We start from the raw sequence: 18,619 nt of genomic DNA on the forward strand, positions 1-18,619 counted from the left end.
TATTATTTGTCTGTAGCGATTGTAGCGAGCATTGCGTTTCTTCCACAAGACACTATCATGTTTGGAGATAATGGAAGAGAAGCATCCAGGCGACAATACACGGTAAGCAGCCCTCCTGCTCTTATCCTCTCCCTCCCAAAGCACTTTCACACTTGGAGTGAATGCAAAAGCCTGCGCCACGCGACGTCAAAGCTTCCCACCCTCATGCGTTTCATAGCGAAGCAGCGATGAGCTCTGGGTGAAGGGGAGGAAATGTTACTGGCCTGCGAAATTTGGTGAGTGGTGCATCTGGCATTTTTCACTTGGGCTTTGCTTTTTCGTGGATGGGTTTGCTTCCACGTGCTTAATGAGGCGGTCGGATTACCTTGCGGGTTTTGGGGGTGGCTATATGAGGGAGGTGTTTCGTCCTTTGCACTGCTACTACAATAACATCTTCCACCCCCCTTACTTCCATCCACACAACAATCATCACCGTACCTTCTCTCAACTATAGCTTAACCACCGTGGCTCGCCAGAGTTATACCAGCACGACCGTCTACAACACAATCTTCACCACCCCAGGCGGCTACTGGAAGCTGCCCAACTACGAACACCTGTCGGCCAAGGAGATGATTCAACTCCTCAAGGACCGCAACTACTACATCGGCGGCCAAACCAACAAACCCGCGCTCCTCCTCCACCTCGACCGCACAGATCGTGGCCTTCTGAGCTACGTGAGCATCCCCAGCACCATCCTAAGAGGCTTCATGCACTCTCGGGGCTTGTCTATCCCAGGCGGCGGCAAAGGGTACCGTCACGGACTCCAGCAAGCCCTGGTCACCGCAGACGACAACCCGACGTTCGATCGCTTCCTGGACCTCCCGCCTGAGCTACGCATGATGATCTACACCTTCCATTTCGCAGACTACCCCCGGCCGATGCACGCCCCCGAACAACCACCGGTCACGCGCGTCAGCAGTCTGATCCGGAAGGAAGCCCTTCCCATCTTCTACTTCACCCTCCCCTTCCAGCTCAACATGCTCCTAGCCGAACCAACCACCTTCTTCTCCGGCGGAGGACTGCGTCTCAAAGTCCCGCCGCGACACACGCGCCTGGATCGACGGCACGGCGGAGCAGAACCTCGCAGCCATCCAGTCCGCCCGGCTCAGGGAATTTGCGAGCGATGCGTGGACGACGGAGCGGGATGTGTTGGTGCAGGTGGAGATGGAGTGGTGCAAGCGGGATGCGAGGGTGAAGACGAGGGTTAGAGGAAAGTGGGGGCGGTTTGATCGGGGGAGGTTTAGGGAGGAGTGTAGGGGGGCGGTGGGGGGGAGGAAGGGGGTTTAGGGGTTGGATCGGGAAGTGGTTTATAGGTTGAGGGGGGTGGTGGAGAGGTCGTTGGTATAAACGGTGGGGTTCTCGAGGGGCGGAAGTGGGCTTATGAGTCCGGAGGATGTGCGTTTAGGGGATCTAGTCGCTCGAGAGGAGGGCCATGTTTGGGAAGCTTCTCGAGGATCGGAAGTGGGTTCGTGCATCTGGACAATGTGTTTTGCTGAGATCTTGATGCTCGAGAACAGGCAGGATGGATTGGGCATAAGATGTCGCCTCTCGAACCAAGCGTCACGATCCACAAGTGCTGATGACATCTCACAAAGCCTTCACACAACTCGAGAAGAAGCTTCAAACCGTGCAACACTCGACTCAATTAAAACCCCCTTCCACTCCTACGTACCTACATACACCCCTTTCCCCGCCCTAACAAACCCAACCCCTAAGCTCCAGCACGCTCGCTAAATCCACAATACCCAACATCACCAACCCCACCCCACCCTCACCACTTCTCCCACTCCCACTCCCAAACCCCCCTCGAAGAGTCGCGCCGACAAGGCTCCTAGCCCAACCCGCCTCCCTCCTTCTCATTCGCCGTCTCATTCGCCGGCGTGCCCGCCTCCTCCCTCGCATCTACAAACCCGACTGCAGACTCGGGACTACTCGCCCTCTCCTCGCCTTCCTTCGCTGGGACTTCCAACCCGCCTTCCGCAGTACCAGCACCAGCGTCCGGCGGCGCACCATTAGCCTCCCCTGCCTCCTTCTCAGCCCTCTGCCTCATCCGCTCACGCTGCCGCTCCTGAACTTCCCTCCGAGCTTTCTCCTCGCGCACAAGCCGGATTCGTTCCACCTCCTCCACGCCGCCGGTCTTCTTCAACCGCCCTTCTTCGACGAACGAGCCGAGTTCCTTCTGGAACTCCCCGCCTGCCCTGTTCTCGAGCTCGCGCAGGCGGGCGCGCTCCGCGCGCTCGATAGCTTCGAGTCGGCTTTCATGGTTCGGTTGGAGCGCGCGCACTTCGCCTAAGACACTATCTTTAGCTTTCCGCGGATCGGCGCCGGTGTCGATCGCGAACGCCGTGCCGCGGGAAGAAGAGCGCAGCTGGCCTGGTCCTATCGGGGCGCCGGTGTCTTTCTGCGCGGTGAGGTTCTGCTGTCGCGTGGCTTCCTCGACCAGGGCGAAGGTCGCGGCGGCTTTCTCGAGGTCGTCTTCGAGATCGACGGCGAGTTCTTCTTGGAGGGTGAGGAGGTCGCGGTCGTCGCAGACGACTTGGAGCTCGCGCTCCCAGATCTTGGTCCAGACGGGTTTTTCGCGGCGGAGGAACTCTTTGAGTTTCTTGAGGTCTGCGGTGGCGGTGGAGATGTCCTTGCTTACGCCTTCCAGTTGGCGAGGGAGGGGACGGACACCGCGGACTACGACGTCTTTGCGCAGGTCTTCGACGAGGTCTTGTAGGTCGTCGACGCGGTTGACGATGCTTTCGGAGTCTTGGCTGAGGGAGGATTTGCCTTTGTCGACGTAGGCGCGGCCGGAGGAAGGATCGGAAGGCATTGCAGGGATGGAAGCGGCGGTTTTGACGTTGGCGGCTTGGGTGCGGAGGGTGGTCATTGTGGTTTGCATGGAGGAGACGAAGGTGGTGTAAGTTTGGCGGACGACGGCAAGATCGCGGCGGAGGGACTGGATCTCGGTTAGTTGGCTGGACTTGTCTTTCCCAACCGACGCGGATGGTCTGATGCCAGGAGGCGGGGTGGCCGTGGTAGAAGACGGCCGAGGAGCAGGGGCAGTGGTGGGTGGGCCAGCTGCTACGAAGCCTGCCATTTCTCGCGCGGCATCTTGTTGGCGGTCGGAGACGCGCTGGATGGCGGATTGCTGGTCTTCGACGCTGGTCTTGATTCCTTCCACAATTCGACGCAGGCCACCGATGCCATCGTCAATGTGACGCTTGACTTCATCCAAGGCTTCGATATTGAGGACGAGGACACTGCGCTCTTTGATATCGGTAAGGTCTTCCAATTCGTGCCGCACGCCAGAAACGGGATCCTGGATGTAAATCTCTGGCAGATCTGTTCCGTTGTTCTGCGTATTCCAAGCGAACTTCTCAATAAAAGCCAGCTGTAGACGAGCCAGACTCAAGTCCCCGCCGTCTGGCAAGACGAACTTCTTGATCTTGGACTTGTATTGTAAGAACAAAGTCAGTTCTTTGCCCAGCTGCGGCGATCCTTCAGGCACGTATTGCGAGACTGGCGGCGTGCGAGGTTGCTCTTCTACCACAACCGCTCTGCGCGAAGCACTTCGCTTCGGCGTCGGCGTCTTTCGTCTTTCGAGCTGTTGCGAAGGTCCGTCAGGAATATAAGGCTCTTCCATAGGCCCATTGAGAGTCGCGCTGAACTTCTGCGGACTCCCTGGTGTGTCCGGGAAAGGGTACGAGCCCAGCTTGTCCTCCGGAGTCTTGACATTTGGGCTATCCAACTCTGTCTCCACGGAGGGTCTACTCGGCGGATGCAACTCTGGCGCAGACTTCTGCTGCTGTTGCTCGCTCTCCTCCGATATCCGTCTCACCTCGTTGATTCGGCTCGGCGACGGCTCGTACCCAGCAGCGGCCTCCTTGCGAGACCTCGCTCGACTGTGCATGACGCTCCCTCTCGAGCGAACGGCATTGAGCGACTCACGCGCATCCCGGCCTCTATTCGGGATGGGCGAGTTCTGTGCTGGTGGGATGGCCGCTATGCCGTTCATGGACGTTCCAAGGTGCTTTTGGATCTGGTAGGCGGAAAAACGTCTTGATGCTCGTCTTTCCAATTCGCCTCCTCGCTGCAGTGCGCTGAGTGCATCGTTCTGTTTCGGAGGGGGGCGTGGTGGGTCGACTGATGGTGACCCTGAGCCAGGTAACGGAGGAGGTTGCGGTGGTTGCTCAAATTGAGTATTTGTCGGGATCGTGTCTGTCTCTGGGTATGGAGCGATGACAGGGATGTTCTGCATGGCGTTGCTCGATATTGAGGACCCCGAATCCGAAGCGATGGTATCTCGACTCGCAGACTGGTGTATACTGTTCGCGGGACTCAAGTTCGCAGCTCTTTTCGGCGACTGCCTTCCCGGCGCACTCGTAGTCCGAGGGGGTAGATCAGGCATTGCCACTTCTCCACTCCCCTGCCGTTGTGCAAACGACCGACTGCTCTGTGTCCGCGCCGGAAACTCCTCCAAGTGCTGATTGACCTGACTCTCCGCGCTGAGATTGCTCGCCACACTCGCCTGCCGCGGCGGTAAGCCATTCTGCCCACTCCCACTCGCAGTCGACGATGTTGTCCCTTTCTGCCGCAGCCGCTGCTGCTTCTTCTTCAGACCGTGCAGGAGGTTGATGATGATATCACGTATCCGTGGCAGATACTTGTCCAAGCTCGCCTGGCTGGCCTCTTGACTCAAAGTATCCTCCAGTATGGCTCGCAACAAGTCCGGGACAGGGCCAAGGTCTGAGGTATCCACGCCGATAGCGCCAAATGCCCGACATGCTATGTTGAACTCGTAGCCCAAGCGGACGTAGACATCGCTGACCTCGCCTTCGGAGGCTGAACCGCGCGACCATTGGGTTAGGGTTTCGAGGAGTTGTTTGGTGGCGACGAGGAGGTGAGTGACGGACTTTTCGATGGTGGAGAGCTGTTGCTGCGGCTGGGGGAGAGTGTCAGCACTGGATGGGTATGGTATACTGATTGTCCTTTGTAACGCCTACGTTCTGCTTCGACCTGCTCCCCGAAGATCGTCCCGAGCCTGCACTGCTCCTCGTAGGGTCTGATGCCGCGTCCATGTTGCCCGCCGACCCCCCAGCATCGCTCGTTCCTCCGGCGTCATCTGGGCCACGATATGTCGATCTTTGCGCCGAGTGCGCGCTCGAGACGGACATTACTCGCAACAACACGCGCCCATCCAACGAACGTCAAGGCGTGGGTGGTGCTGTGCCGGCGCTCGAAAGTCCCCAGCACGACGAGATGGGCCGTGGTGCCAGAGGGGATGCTCGCTCCGAATTAAGCTCAGCGTGGCTTGCAGGAGTTGCTGGAGGCTAGAATACCTTTGCACAAAGACATTCGATCTTGAAATATCACAACAATATCTATGTACCTTCGTACCAGAGAATACGTCTTCAGATGCTCTCACGTGGCACGAGATCATGTGGTCTGATAAGTGCTGCTATGTGTATTCATCTGCACGCCTCATCTTCGTGTTGCATCGGTGACCCTTCCTGCAAGCATCCTGTGGCTTGTGCAACCCCGTCTCGCCTTCGATTTCATGCTCTCGACAGCTCGTCTTTCAACTCCAACGCTGTCCTGTAGGATCAGTCGATCGTGTGTCTCGCTAGACCTGTTCCCATTCGATTATCCTTCTTGTCTATAGCATCTCCAACCAATATTCCATGAGATATATGTGGTAAAGAATGTTGCACTCCCGACACAGCTGCAGCCCAAGGTTTAGCGGCCGGCGGTCCCCCCCTGCTAGCGCACGCTGAGGGTCAGGAAGCACGACGACCTCACTTCTGCACATGCAAGCACCCAATTCCTCTCCCCGACACACCACCATCCACTCCTCCCTTCTCTTCTCCCCCTCCCCCATTGATACTCCGCAAGCGTCAGAGGAAGCTCCGTCGCTTCTGTCGCTTCTTGCAGGCGAAAAGGCGAGTCGCCGAAGCAGAGGCAGTCTGGAGGGAGCTGCTCTCCGAGCTCACTGCGGCTTGTGCTGCCGACCGACGCATCCACTACAGCAGCACCACCACCCCTTCGACATCCACGCAAGCACCATCCCACTTCCATCACCCGCCCACTGGCCATGTCCGCGGCTGCTATGAGCGGATCCGACGCCGTCAAGGCCACTTCCTCCACCCAACCGGCGGCCTCCTCGAAACCGCAAGCGAAGAGCAACAGCAGCTCCGGAAAAGCCATGGACGGCGCACGAAAGCAGACGGCGAGCCCCGTCGACGGCCAGAACAGGTATGTCACTCTACAATTGCGTCTCTGTTGCTTGGTTGCTGCCATTGAGTGGAGACGCTGCTTACCACTCGAGCTCGTCCCAATGGCCCGTACCCTCCAAGCAAAGTTTTCTCGCCTTACCATTGCCATGGGTCGCAAGACCCCACAGTGATTATGCGCCACTTGCTATAACAGTTGCTGATCCCTCTCGCCTACAGAAAGCAATCAACTCCACAACCACGGGCCTGGCAGGGCACCAACCCCATCACACAACGAGCATCTACCTCGACACCCAACGGCACACACGCCTCCACACCCAAACCGCAAACCCCGTCACAGCTGAAGAGCACCGCCGACTCGAATACGGAGAAGCTCATGCAAGATCGCGCCCTCTTCTTATTAGCAAACTGTGTTGTAAGTGGCTGAACAATTTCCACGTCTTCTCACGTGCGCATTATACTGACCCTCATGCCGCAGTCACACGACGCCACTGTCACACTAAAGAACGGCGAGCAGTACACCGGCGTCTTCACTGGCGGCTCTTTTGAGAGTAACAAGCAGCAATACGTCTTGAAGATGGTTCGCAGGACGCACACCCCGCAGCAGGTCAACGGGAACGTTGATGCGACGAGCGAGTACCTTGGCGAAGGAGAAGAACACAAAATGATCTTCGACAAGGAAGACACCGTCGACTTGCACGTCCCTGGTGTCCAGCTCAACGCGGCACAGCCAGTGCAGAATGGTATGACAGATACCTCTTGTGATACTGTCCTAGGACTAACAAACGCCACTACAGGCTCCATCGGCTCGTCCTTCCGCACTGACACAGAGATCTCCGCGAGAGACTCCTCGCAACCACGTGAGCGCGAGCTGCAGCGCTGGGATGCCGGCGCTGACTCGAACATCGACATGTCGCTCGAAGCTTCGGGCGAGACTGGTTGGGATCAATTCGCTGCCAACGAGCGCATGTACGGAGTGTCATCGACGTACGATGAGAACATCTACACGACCCAGATCAACAGAGACGATCCTCGCTATAGACAGCGTGAAGCCGAAGCCGCCAGGATCGCTCGTGAGATCGAAGGCTCGGCTCCTTCCAACGCTCACGTAGCGGAGGAGAGGCGCAGAGATGCAGAGCGTGGTGAGGGCTTGGATGAGGAAGAGAAGTACTCCGGCGTGCAGCGGGAGACCTCCGCCCTACCCAAGCGAGCCACTGGCGCATACGTGCCGCCATCGCAACGCCCGCTCACGAATTTACCCACTGTGCCTGGCGCTCCCTATGATCCCGCCATCATTTCGCTGGCCAAACCGTCACCAGCACCGACCCAGCAAACGGCGGCGACTGCGCAGCAAACACCCAAGAATGCCTCAGGCCTGCGTACCCCCGACAGTACTTCGCAAGTCACGTCGCAAACCAGCAGCAGCCGAAACGTCACGGACGGGAGCCAGAGCGCAGCGAAGGCCACCGAGACCACCGCTGAAGACCACGTCCGCAACGTCAAAGACCAGTTCAAGCGGTTCGCGAACGATGAGAAGCTGAAGGCTAAGAACGCGCAGGAGATGAGGAAGATGGGCATGAAGGCCGACAAAGAGGTTAAGCTTAACGATCTGCGGAAGTTTGCCCAAATGTTCACGTTGAAGAGCGAGGTGCCTGATGACCTCGTGCCCATCCTCGCAAAGGATCGGGAGAAGCAAATCGAAATTCAGCAAAAGGCCAAACAGGCTGCAGAGGACGACGCTGCTCGACGTAGCGAAAGGGAGAAGCGCAAGGCTGCCAGTGCCACTTCACCTGCACAGTCCAGCGCAGCGTCACAGTCCGCTGCCACAGCACCACAGGCCAGCACGGCTACTTCACAGGCCGGTACCTCGTTCACTCAGCCAGCCCCATCGAGAACACGTGCAGCGCCCAATATGCGGATCCCTCAATTCTCTGGCCCAATGCAGTCACAACAGCGGCCAGGCAATTCTCAACAAGGCCGCCCATATGGTCGCAACGGAATCCCTGCACCACAGCCACTACCAGCCGACTTGCGCATCCCTCCGCCACGAGCTGCTGCTCCTGTCGACGCTGGTCCATTGAGCCCAAGCAAAGGTCTCAATGCAGGCGCCAAAGCTTTCGAGTTCCGCCCTGCAGCCAGCACTTTCACGCCGACCGGTGTATCACCGAGCCCTCAGCGGAGCCAGGGCAAAGTTAGCCCTGCAGTCACCGAGACTGCGGATTTCTTCCAGGGCAAGAAGCCCGCCGGACGCAAGAGCAAGAAAGGGCCCAGTGAAGCCACCAACCCCCTCAAGCGTATGCTCAAGGCAGAGCACCCTGAAGAGCTAAAGAAGGCTTTCACTACGAACGGCGGCATTCCACAGCCGTACCGCACCCCACCAACCTGGCCATTTGAGGAGGCTCACATGAACATGTCGTACCAAGATTCCATCCCCAAACCTCCCAGTCAGACACACTCGCAGATGCACACGCCGAGCCAGAGCACCAGCCAGATGCCGCATGCTCATCAGATGCAACCTCACATGCATGGCCAGCCTCCGACACCCTCTCAACGCCCACCTTTCTTGCCGCCACCACATCACTCTCACCCGCAGGGCTATGGGCCTGGCATGCCGCACTTCGGACCCAACGGCTCTGTGCAGAACTCGCCACGCTTCCAACACCAGCAGATGGCGTTCAACGGACAGATGCAGGGGATGCCGATGCCACAATTTGCCGGACAGCAGATGCAAGGGTATCAGATGAGCCCGAGCATGCAGTACCGGCAGATGAACATGCCGCCTAACGGGCCCATGATGATGCATCCGCAGAACCAGAGTAAGTCGCGTCATCCACACGACCGGGATGCCGTTACTAATGATACCTCAGTGCCAGGCCACCAAGGCTTCCAGCGCGGCGGACCGCCACAGGGCTACAACCAACAGATGATGCCCGGCACGATGCCCAACCAACCTCACGGCGGTAACTTCATGCCGGGCGCACCTATGCCTGGTCAACACCCCGGTCACAACCCCCAACAGCAGAACTTCTCTCCCATGCCACCGCACGCCCAACCCCAGATGCACCCTGGCGGCTACGCCGGCAGCCCTCGGCCTTCCGGCCACATGATGCAGCATGCTTCTTCCCACCAAGGCTTCCAGCCCCAGCATAACATGGGCGGCATGATGGGCGGAGGCATGAACATGAACATGGGCCAGATGGGTCCCGGCGGACAACAGCCGGGGCCGCCGCATTTCCCTGGACCCGGCGTCCCGCATCCCTACCACCTGCAGCACCGGCAGATGAGCCAGGGCGCTTACCCGCAGATGACGCCGCGCGGAGGGCATGCGGCGCCGGCGATGGGCCCGAGTCCCGGACATGGTGGTGGTGCGATGGGCGGGCAGGGGGATGAGGGGAAATGAGGTGGAGGGGTGAATATGGTGGATGGCTATCTTTTTGGCATTAATGGTGGATATGGATTTCTTGGATGGAGGGTGCATGCATTTCAGTCGTTCTGAAAGGAACGCATGGCCGACAGATCACTGCCTCGGTGGCGGCTTCAAGGCCGCGAGACGTGCGGCCGGACGAAGAGGGAGAACGAGACGCATGAGCGTACGACGCTGGTTTCTCTGGACGACACAACACCGTCGCGGAGCTGGACGATGACAGATTATTGCTTATCGAAGCAAGCGCCTACATCAGACATGGCGCGGACTACGCGCTGAGAATGCGCCGTAGTCGATACAAGAAGAGAGGATGCAGCTCGTTCTCGTTTGAGCAGGCATTAACAGAAGGAATGGAAAGGCGAGGGAGATGTCTTTCGCTTAACAGACGAACGACGAACGACGGAGAACACGAGGCCTTCGGGATTGAAGGAACTGCAGACGGCAGACGAAGGAGGTGAGCTTCAACAGTCACGTGCACGGTCGTGGATTGAGGCAGTTGCTGATGGCAGATGCCACAGACGAAGAAGGGGACGGCTATCGCTGCTGGGTGTGCGTATTGCTGAAGAAGCTTGTGCAGACGGCATTCATTGCTATGAAGTCGAAAATCAGAGAAAAGCGCGGTCGTTGCTCAGAAGACGGGCCTGAGTACGGCAGTGGCCGGGGAGCTGGATAAGACTGCGTGCGGATGGTGAATGTTGTTTAGGGGGAAGGAGGCGGCGGTCGTTGAATAAATATGAGAATGAAAAGCGTGCAAAGGGATGTTGAGTGTGGAGGTGGTGATGGGGGAGAAAGGGGGGTTTGAGTAGGTAGATTGTGGTTGTTGAATGGAGATCTCTTTGCACACCATTTGGTCTCTTGTGCTTGGTGGTGAGTCTTGAGCTTCGTTTTGGGTGGCTCGCTGAACCCTTGAGAAGTATGTGGTTCTCACAAGGTATGTCCTCCGGTTTAGGGTGGTGTCGCAGGATGCTGACGATGCTGGCAGGTAGATACTCAATTGCCTTCGGGATACGTTCATCTTGTTTTCGACGGCTTGCCAAGGGTGCTTGCAGAGAGCCCAGGCTTCACATGCAGGTGGCCAGTCGGTGAAGTTATTGCAAACGCGTGTCGTAACACGTGAAAGTGTTCACTAAAACATTCACTCATCCTCACCGGCCGGTCTGGTCTGGTCATTCACTCATCTTTGTGGGCCGGTTTTGTTTCACTATTCGCGGGAAAGCGCGTGTATGCCGATTTCCATCGCGTCTGGTCGCGCTGCTGACTGCTCGGTGAAGGGGAACTTCCTCCAGGCTGCCACCCCGGCCTCACCTCACCCCGGTACCAACTTGTCCGAACATCAACCACCACTCGCCGCGCAGCCTTCAGCCGGTCCGCGACCACAAACACTGGACTCTGTCGCGGTCAGCCACCACCTAACACGGCACCATGTCTGACCCCTACGAAGTGAAGCCCGCCCCCGGCGCCGGCATGGGCGTCTTCGCAACACGCGCCCTCGACCCCGGCGATGTCATCATGCACGACACCTTCGCCATGAGATTCCGCAACGGCCCCGACGTGAGCGCTCAACACGTTGAACACGCCTTCACCGAACTCAGCTCCACCGATCAAAAGACCTTTCTCAGTCTGCACGAAGGACCTTACCCCTCGCCTTCCCGCCTCAAGCGCATCTTCGAAGCTAACGCCTTCGGCCATGGCGACATGGTGTTACTCTTCTTCAAGATCGCGCGGGTCAACCACGCCTGTACTCCGAACGCCCAGATGACGGACCTGGATCTAGAGTCTGACAGCAAAGTGGTGGCGCTGGAGCGCATCGGCAAGGGCGAGCAAATATTCCTCAATTACATTGCGCTGGTGCTGGAAGGGACGAGAGAGGATCGCAAGACTCATCTCCACAGCAATTACGGCTTCGTTTGCAAGTGTCGCGCTTGCAGTCTGACAGGGAAGGAAGGGGAGGTGAGCGATATGCGCAGGAAGCTGTTCGCAGGCTTGGCTGCAAAGAGTGCTGGCAAGCAGCCGTGGAGCTACAAAGAACATCCGCGCGGCGCTCACCCGATGGGAGGAAAGGACAGAGTCGTGGTGGAGGTCGTCCAGCCGCCGCTCTCGAAGCCGCTCACTTCGCGGGAAAAGGTCCACTGCGCCTTCTTCACCGCGAAGCTGAGGGAGGCAGAGGGTATGAAGACGCGTGAGGTTAGCGATGCGTATGTCTACGCCGCGTTGGCGCTGCATGAGCAGATCAACATGATCGTGCGCCGCGGGAGGGTTGTGGTGATGCCGACGGCGAAACTGTTGAAGGAATGGATCGATATGGCTGTAGCGCTGATGAAGGGAATACGGAAGGCATCACACAACGATGTGCGGGGAGTGGAGCAGTTTGCGCAGACGTTTTTGGGGAAGGACGGGTGTGTCGTGATGGCTAGGCTCATCGTAAGTCGCCCGTCCTTGCTGGTTTCTTTGTCGGGCGTTGCTGATTGGAAAGTAGTCCCCAGCATCAGCCAAAGTGCTCAAGCGAGCGGGTTCACCGATCGACCCGGACACGATCTTTGCTGTGGACTGGAGGCAGGGACCGGGCAAAGAATACTACCTCACGCAAGAAGAGTATTTACAGGTGGTGCGGAGTGAGAGTCAGTGTAGTGTGCTGGGTGTGCCAGTGAAGACGGTGGTGGACTGGTTGACTACGAAGAGGAAGAAGCGGTGAGAGGTGGAAGATGGGTGAGGAGGATGGGATCTGGCAGACTTTTCGAGCGGGCTTGCTGTGACATGATGGGTCGGCCGTATGCTTATGCACGAGCAAGCAGCAGCATAGTAAGTCATGAAATAAAATGCTTAGCATCTGAAACATGATTTGTGAGCAGATATTGTCCCACCACCTATGGTATGTGACGAATACCTGCCATCGTAGCACTGCTGCCGCTCAGTGCAGCGCCAACAATACATCCGTCTCTTCCGATGACCTGGACAGCCGCCAAAAAAAGCTACTAGAAAAGGCTCGTTGCACTTACAGCTTGACCGGTGCCAGATATATTGGAGAGGTCGCCAGCGAAGTAGTAGCGGGCCCACAGGGCATCCGCCCTTGGAACGTGGTCTCGTAGCAGAAGGCTTTACCGTAGCAGTCGTTCACCATCGACCTTGTGGCATTGCTCAAGGGTCGGAAGAGTCCACGAGGCCCTCGCCATGCTGTTTGGGCTCAAGGAACACCGACCGACGGCTTCGCGCAGCCCATGACAGACCTGTGACACTCAAGCTTGTTGTGTGCTTCAGTGAAGGCGCGCGATGGCGCGGTCATGCTGGTCTCGAGGCGCTTGCTGTTGCACAGTCAGTCTTCCGTCATTCACTACTGTCAATTGCTTCGGGACTTACTCTACAAGCCATGGCTCAGTGTATAAGTTGGTCAATCGAGACTCAGAGCTCCTATCACCACTTACCTATACCCGCTTACCAAACAGCAGGCGTATAACAGGTCTTTCGCCAAACAAACAACACTCCCGCTGTCCATGATGGCGCCGAAAACCTGCACGAATTGCAAGGAAGCCACTTGCTCTGGCTGCCGCAAACCCGACAGAGTGTACAAACCCTTCAACGAGAATGTGTACAAGCTCAACCTCCGGGCCCTGGTCGATTACAGCGTCTACAGGTCCAGCGACGAGCGTAGTAACGACAAGGTAGCGCAGACGATCGCGCCTCAAATGCTCAATGGTCGAGAGCCTCCTGACCTCGAGCTTCTGGTCCATCTCGCCCCGAGCCTGGCGGATATCGAGAAGGCGGTAAACACCACAGCCGAGCATGTCAAAGGCGTGTTCTTTGAGGTGTACATGAACGCCCCGGAGGAGGTCTCTGTTCGAGCGTACGGTCTCTGGGTGAAGTGGAAAGCGGAAAATGTCTTCCCTGAGGATCTGCGGCTCATTCCTGGCACCAGTCGTGAGGCTGCAGCCAAAGAGTATCCAGAAGCTTTGCGATTCTTCTCTGGATGCCTGCAGGAAGTAGCACTGGCATGCCAGTGGGCCAAGCATCTCAAGCAACACTTGTGGGAGGCCGAACGAGCAGAGGACGACCCGTACTTCTTGGGGCTTCTCGAGAAAGACCAGAGACGAATGTTCGCTCGGGAAGAGTATGGCATCAATATCGACTGTCCCCAATGGGACGCCGCCGGAGAGATTGCCAGTGCTGTGATCAAGGGCAAGAAACCTCCTTCATTGAGACTGCTGAAAGACATCCAGCCTGATACCGTGACTCTTTCGTGGGCTTTTAACACCGCTTTGGTGTCGATGAACGGTACCATTATGAAGGTGCAGCGCGGCGACGGCGACTCCAAGCCACCGAATTGGATCTTGAGTCGGACATACAAGATGACGTCGCACTGGGACTGCATCATGGTGATGTTTGAAAACTCCAAGATGATCTGGAAGGCCGCGGAGACGGGCGAGGAGTTGAGTCTCTTTGCCGCGTGCCTGAACGACCTTGCCGAATGTCTGTCTTTTTGGAGTAAGCGAGAATATGGGCTGTGGCCGTCGGAGCCCGCGCAGCCGAAGCCAAAGGTCAAGCTGTCTGCTACCGGAAAGACAAAACATACGGACAAGTTTGTCGAAAACAATGGAAAGGAGAGGGAGATCCCGAAGACAATTGACGACTTCTCACTTGACATGTTAATGGACCTCGACCTCCTCGGTTTAGACGGACTGTCAATCTCTAACGGTTCAGCGGTTTCCAAGTGGAGGGCCAAGTACAGCGACGGAGAGATGATCGGTCTGCGATACGGCGTGCGTCCGAACATGGAGGGAGACGTAGAAACCGATCTGGCCCGCAAGGTTGCTCACAAGGTGACAAAAGATGGCTTACAGCATCCAAGTATGTCGATGCTCGAAGTCTTGGACGCCAGTGCCGACGACCTCGCTGATGGCGTGGAGATTGGCAGCGACTGGATCGTAAAGTCCTGCGATTCGATGAGGAAGGCCCAGGGCGAGTCCGTTGGTGAAGGGTTCTTGAAGGACTTCCGGAAGTACGACGCTCGTAGCAGTGGTGGCTACCTATCGGACCGGAAGGCTTCAAAGGAGAAGAATCGGGAGTACTTCTTCGAGTGCATGCAAGATGCTGCCTTGGTTTGGAATTGGGTCAACCCGAATCCGGAGAAGAAGGATCCTAGGTTCGACTTCACGAAGAAAATGACCAAAGAGTAGCAAGGGTGAGTTGCTGTTGTATTGCTTTTGGAGCCAAAGGGACTTGGATCGGTCAGCTGACACAGAGTGGTGAAAGCTGTAAGTGGATGCTGGTCGTACACTTGCTTCAATTTGTTAGCAGTAGTTTAGCTAATTTGCTGTCTGATATGCAGACTCCAGCGACAAGGCCAGGTGGCCACTGGATCTCAGTACAAGTAGCTTGATATCAAGGATATTTTCTCCGTGACAATCTTGTCTGAAGTCCACTGTAGGATGGCACAAGCAGTGTAGTTAGAGCCATCGCTAAGTGGACGAAACATCTCTCGGAATCTCCTGGCCCTGAGTGTCGCTAGCGTTGTGTTGTACGCCGATGTGTCGCAGCTGGAAGCACATGGAATGGCGTGCCTCGAGACACGCTCGCACACGTTTGTTGTCTGCTACACCGTGGTCTGCTGAGCAAGTAATATGCGTAGCGCAAAGGATGGCTCATAGAGCACAGTCGAGTATGAGTTGGCATCCTCGAACGCAAGTACTTATCTCAGTGTAACATTCAACTTCTCTTCCTTAACTTCTTCCAACACATTCTGAGCTCACTCCAGCGAAGTCCACACCTTCCACTGGTACCCAGCCGTTCCATATACATCCTCGAAGTCCAATTACAAGCCGAGACCTAGTAAGCAATGGACGATTCTTCTGACCGCGAGCAATCCGAGAGCCAAGGATCGAGTCGTGGGCGCCACAGCAATGCGAGAGATGCCAGCCGCAACAACTCCAGGGGCCGTGGCAGCGACCGACTCGCAGTCCCAGCCCCTGAAGAGACCCGTTCACCAGAAAGTATTCGTAACGAGGACCGATACTTCTTCCCCAGCGACAGTACTAGCCCCAGTCGTACCACCAGAAGTGCCAGCCAGAACCGTTTGGGCGACAATGCGAGCACCCCAGCTCTTCCCCAAGAAGCTCACAGCACGTACGGCGTGACGACCGGCGAGAAGATGGCGGCCAAGATCATGGCGTCGAAAGTCGCCGTGGATGGTGCTCCAAGTCCTAACATGGCCTTGATCACTGCGCTGAATCCCGGCGTCGACGACCTGGCTGCCGCAATCGAGTTCGCGGGCGAGGTGATAGTCGACAACTGCAGTCGCCTTCAGGAAGTCGGGGACGGCCACACAGGGGCGGCCGTTTACTTGGGCATCTGGGTGCCGATAACTTCGGATGGCGCAGACCGGATCAAGGAGGCACCTGAGTCCCTTCTCCGGTACACGCTTCACACGTGCCTGCAAGCGGTTGAGGAAGTGCATAACTGGGCCAACATCGGAAGCGGAGGTATCATGACTCAAGAGCGCATTGAAGCCGCTCAAGCTGATTTCCGTCGAACCCAGGGGGTTGCACCTAATGCGCTGAACACCCATGTGCACCCAGAAATCGGGTTCAATAATAGGAAGGAGTTCAATTATAGGAAGGAACATAACCTCTCTGTGACCGAGGATGATGATGAGGAGGGTTCCGAGAATGGCTTGATCACTTGGCAGAAGTGAGGTAGGGGCCCCGTGGTGGTTTCCAGATGCCTAAAAGGCCGATCTGTTGACTTGGCATATCTGAGAAGCGACAGGTATATAGTTAGTGTGGTGTAGGTAGCTCAAGCCAAGGTTGGCTCATATCCAGTGCAGTGTTGGCTTCGGAATGTCCATGGCGTCGAATAGAGCAGTATGCCGTGACGTGGCCGGGAATACATATCGTGCTTCGTTACACGCGAGCTTCGTCTGGCCTCATCGAGCCGGACATGGTCCATCCGAGCTTGACATTGCTGTTTCATTGCAGACACACACACCGCTCGGTCGATGCATGCAAGCAGCTCGGCGTCGGATGTTCGCTCTCCGAGCCTGTGAGGGGGTTCACATTCTCGCTTCAGGTAGGCGGCGGGCGTATAAGTGGTGTGATCAAGCATGTCTCATCACACCTTCGCCGCTTTGAGCGTCTTGCCGGCTGCCCTGCGTGGTGGTCAGGCTCGAGCCTCGCGTATCAGCATCCAGCAGAATTCGGAAGTCGGCAGTCGATGCATTCGGAAATGGAGTAGGAGGTAATAATCTCGCCTGTCTCCAGCCCGGCATACCGACACTGGTCAGCTGCCCTCGGCTTTGACCGAGATGCGACGCTGCGGCGTTATGGTCAAGGATTCTCTCGCAGTACGATCGCCGATGGAAGTTACGTGAGCATCACATGATGGCGGTGGTTTGGTTCGCGTCCGTTTGTCCTAGAGCTGTCGCGGTTAAACTGCTGACAGCTAGCAGCAAGGACCATGTCATGGCCCCGGCTATAAAAGTGCCGGCCCGGGAATAAATACGAAACTTGACAGCGAGACTTGATAGCGAAACTTGCGAGACTTGACAAGAGCGCGGTAAGAAAAAGAGAGATGCTGTGCAAAACACGCAGTTGTCTCACCTTTCTTCATCCCACGCTATCCCGGCCGTAGCAAAAGAATCTGGCCTCGGATGAGGGCAAGCGAGTCGTTGGCGGGCCTCGCAAGCGTAGACAGGCCTTCCATGGTGGTCGCGGTTTCCGAAACACCTGCGTTTGAGTCCCGACTAACAGCCTGGCAGCTAGGCTCACTAGGCATGATTTTGAAAATGTGGTAGTCGAACACCTATACCTGCCGGCACCGGAGGGGCCATCTGGAAGCATTTGCTGTGCGACATCCTCTTCAGAAAATAGTGGCGATAGTGACCAGGTTCCCGTGACAGCAACGACTCACCTTTCATCAGGCGACCCAGGCTTCGTCGTCGTCGGCGTTGGGCAGGCAAGTGGCAGTGAAAGCGCACCGGACAGATCCAGTCTGAGGTGCGGTTCAAGGTGTCTTCTCCCAGACACGATTCTAACAAGAGGCCACGTTACTCTCGTTGGCGGACTATCATTGCTCGGGGATGAGGAGGTTCCGCAGACGCCTCATTCTATCCTGCTGGCCCGATGAAACTGTCGGCAGTATGCTCGGCATGCGGACTTCGATGCATGATGATGCGCACCATCAGCAACCCGACACGATCCATAGGAGAAGCGACGCATCGGCCATTTCGTGCAACCATAAACGTGGCCGGATAAGCCGAAACAATTTGTTTGAATCTCCTGGCGTCGACCATACCGTGGGTGCCCGCTCGTATTGCTGCAGACCTCTGCCTTCACGATCCTTGGTACGCAGTATGGGCATCCTTCAACCATGGATGCAGCTCATGCAAGTAGCCCCGATGGCCCTGCGTACGGAGCAGGCCTGCGCGATCGATCCATTGCGTATCATCAGACGAGATAAGGTGTGTCGAAGGCTTTGAAGCCCTGCTCATCGTGACAAGAAGAACATGGAAGTCAAGTCGGCAGGCCCGCCATCGCGGCTCGACCAAACGTTCCAACGCAACACTACTGCAGAGACCCATCCTTCCATCACCGCATCACAACCCTCAAGGTGGAGATTGCCACGTGCGACACCCTGGTCTTGTGCTACCCATCGCCACGTGGTTGAGAAGGCTTGTGCGTCTTGAGATGAATGCATGCACGTTGTGATTCGGGTGGGTGCCACAAGGAATGTGTTCCGTTCCGAGGAGTGGAAGTTTCTCATGGTTCTAGAGCGCGGATGGCGTTTGGAGGCGTTCAGCGACCACGTGGCAGCCGTCGTGTCTGGGCAAGCCACCGAAAGTGTGGAGAGGGCGTGATAAGCGCCGGCCTTGATGGGTATTTGGTACGATCCAGAGGGCCAGTCCATCTTGCCGGCCGGCTGGGCGAAATGTAGGGATAATTCCAAAATTTGTGAT

General features: G+C 56.9%; 6 protein-coding genes across 6 annotated transcripts; 5 read left to right on the plus strand and 1 right to left on the minus strand.

Moving 5' to 3' along the window:
- Window positions 1–70: 70 nt before the first annotated feature.
- Window positions 71–1,247, plus strand: LTR77_004530 (uncharacterized protein; the record flags this gene model as incomplete). The annotated part of the gene is made up of 2 exons (XM_064801784.1): window positions 71–102; window positions 494–1,247. The coding sequence occupies 2 exons, from the start codon at window positions 71–73 to the stop codon at window positions 1,245–1,247; spliced, it is 786 nt and encodes a 261-aa protein (XP_064660414.1).
- A 623-nt stretch (window positions 1,248–1,870) lies between these two features.
- On the minus strand, window positions 1,871–5,102 carry BUD6 (Bud site selection protein 6; the record flags this gene model as incomplete). The annotated part of the gene is made up of 2 exons (XM_064801785.1): window positions 1,871–4,966; window positions 5,028–5,102. The coding sequence occupies 2 exons, from the start codon at window positions 5,100–5,102 to the stop codon at window positions 1,871–1,873; spliced, it is 3,171 nt and encodes a 1,056-aa protein (XP_064660415.1).
- Window positions 5,103–6,115: 1,013 nt separating this feature from the next.
- PBP1 (poly(A)-binding protein binding protein) lies at window positions 6,116–9,654 on the plus strand (the record flags this gene model as incomplete). The annotated part of the gene is made up of 4 exons (XM_064801786.1): window positions 6,116–6,276; window positions 6,474–6,669; window positions 6,733–6,997; window positions 7,052–9,654. 4 exons carry the CDS (start codon window positions 6,116–6,118, stop codon window positions 9,652–9,654), a joined length of 3,225 nt encoding a protein of 1,074 aa, XP_064660416.1.
- A 1,446-nt stretch (window positions 9,655–11,100) lies between these two features.
- On the plus strand, window positions 11,101–12,370 carry SET5_3 (SET domain-containing protein 5; the record flags this gene model as incomplete). The annotated part of the gene is made up of 2 exons (XM_064801787.1): window positions 11,101–12,099; window positions 12,155–12,370. The coding sequence occupies 2 exons, from the start codon at window positions 11,101–11,103 to the stop codon at window positions 12,368–12,370; spliced, it is 1,215 nt and encodes a 404-aa protein (XP_064660417.1).
- A 799-nt stretch (window positions 12,371–13,169) lies between these two features.
- Window positions 13,170–14,846, plus strand: LTR77_004534 (uncharacterized protein; the record flags this gene model as incomplete). The annotated part of the gene is made up of 1 exon (XM_064801788.1): window positions 13,170–14,846. One exon carries the CDS (start codon window positions 13,170–13,172, stop codon window positions 14,844–14,846), a length of 1,677 nt encoding a protein of 558 aa, XP_064660418.1.
- A 659-nt stretch (window positions 14,847–15,505) lies between these two features.
- Window positions 15,506–16,360, plus strand: LTR77_004535 (uncharacterized protein; the record flags this gene model as incomplete). Its single annotated transcript, XM_064801789.1, has 1 exon — window positions 15,506–16,360. One exon carries the CDS (start codon window positions 15,506–15,508, stop codon window positions 16,358–16,360), a length of 855 nt encoding a protein of 284 aa, XP_064660419.1.
- Window positions 16,361–18,619: the final 2,259 nt, after the last annotated feature.

This window comes from Saxophila tyrrhenica (genome assembly GCF_035928015.1).
Source record: "Saxophila tyrrhenica strain CCFEE 5935 chromosome Unknown scaffold_6, whole genome shotgun sequence".
NCBI classification, from domain to species: domain Eukaryota; kingdom Fungi; phylum Ascomycota; class Dothideomycetes; order Mycosphaerellales; family Extremaceae; genus Saxophila; species Saxophila tyrrhenica.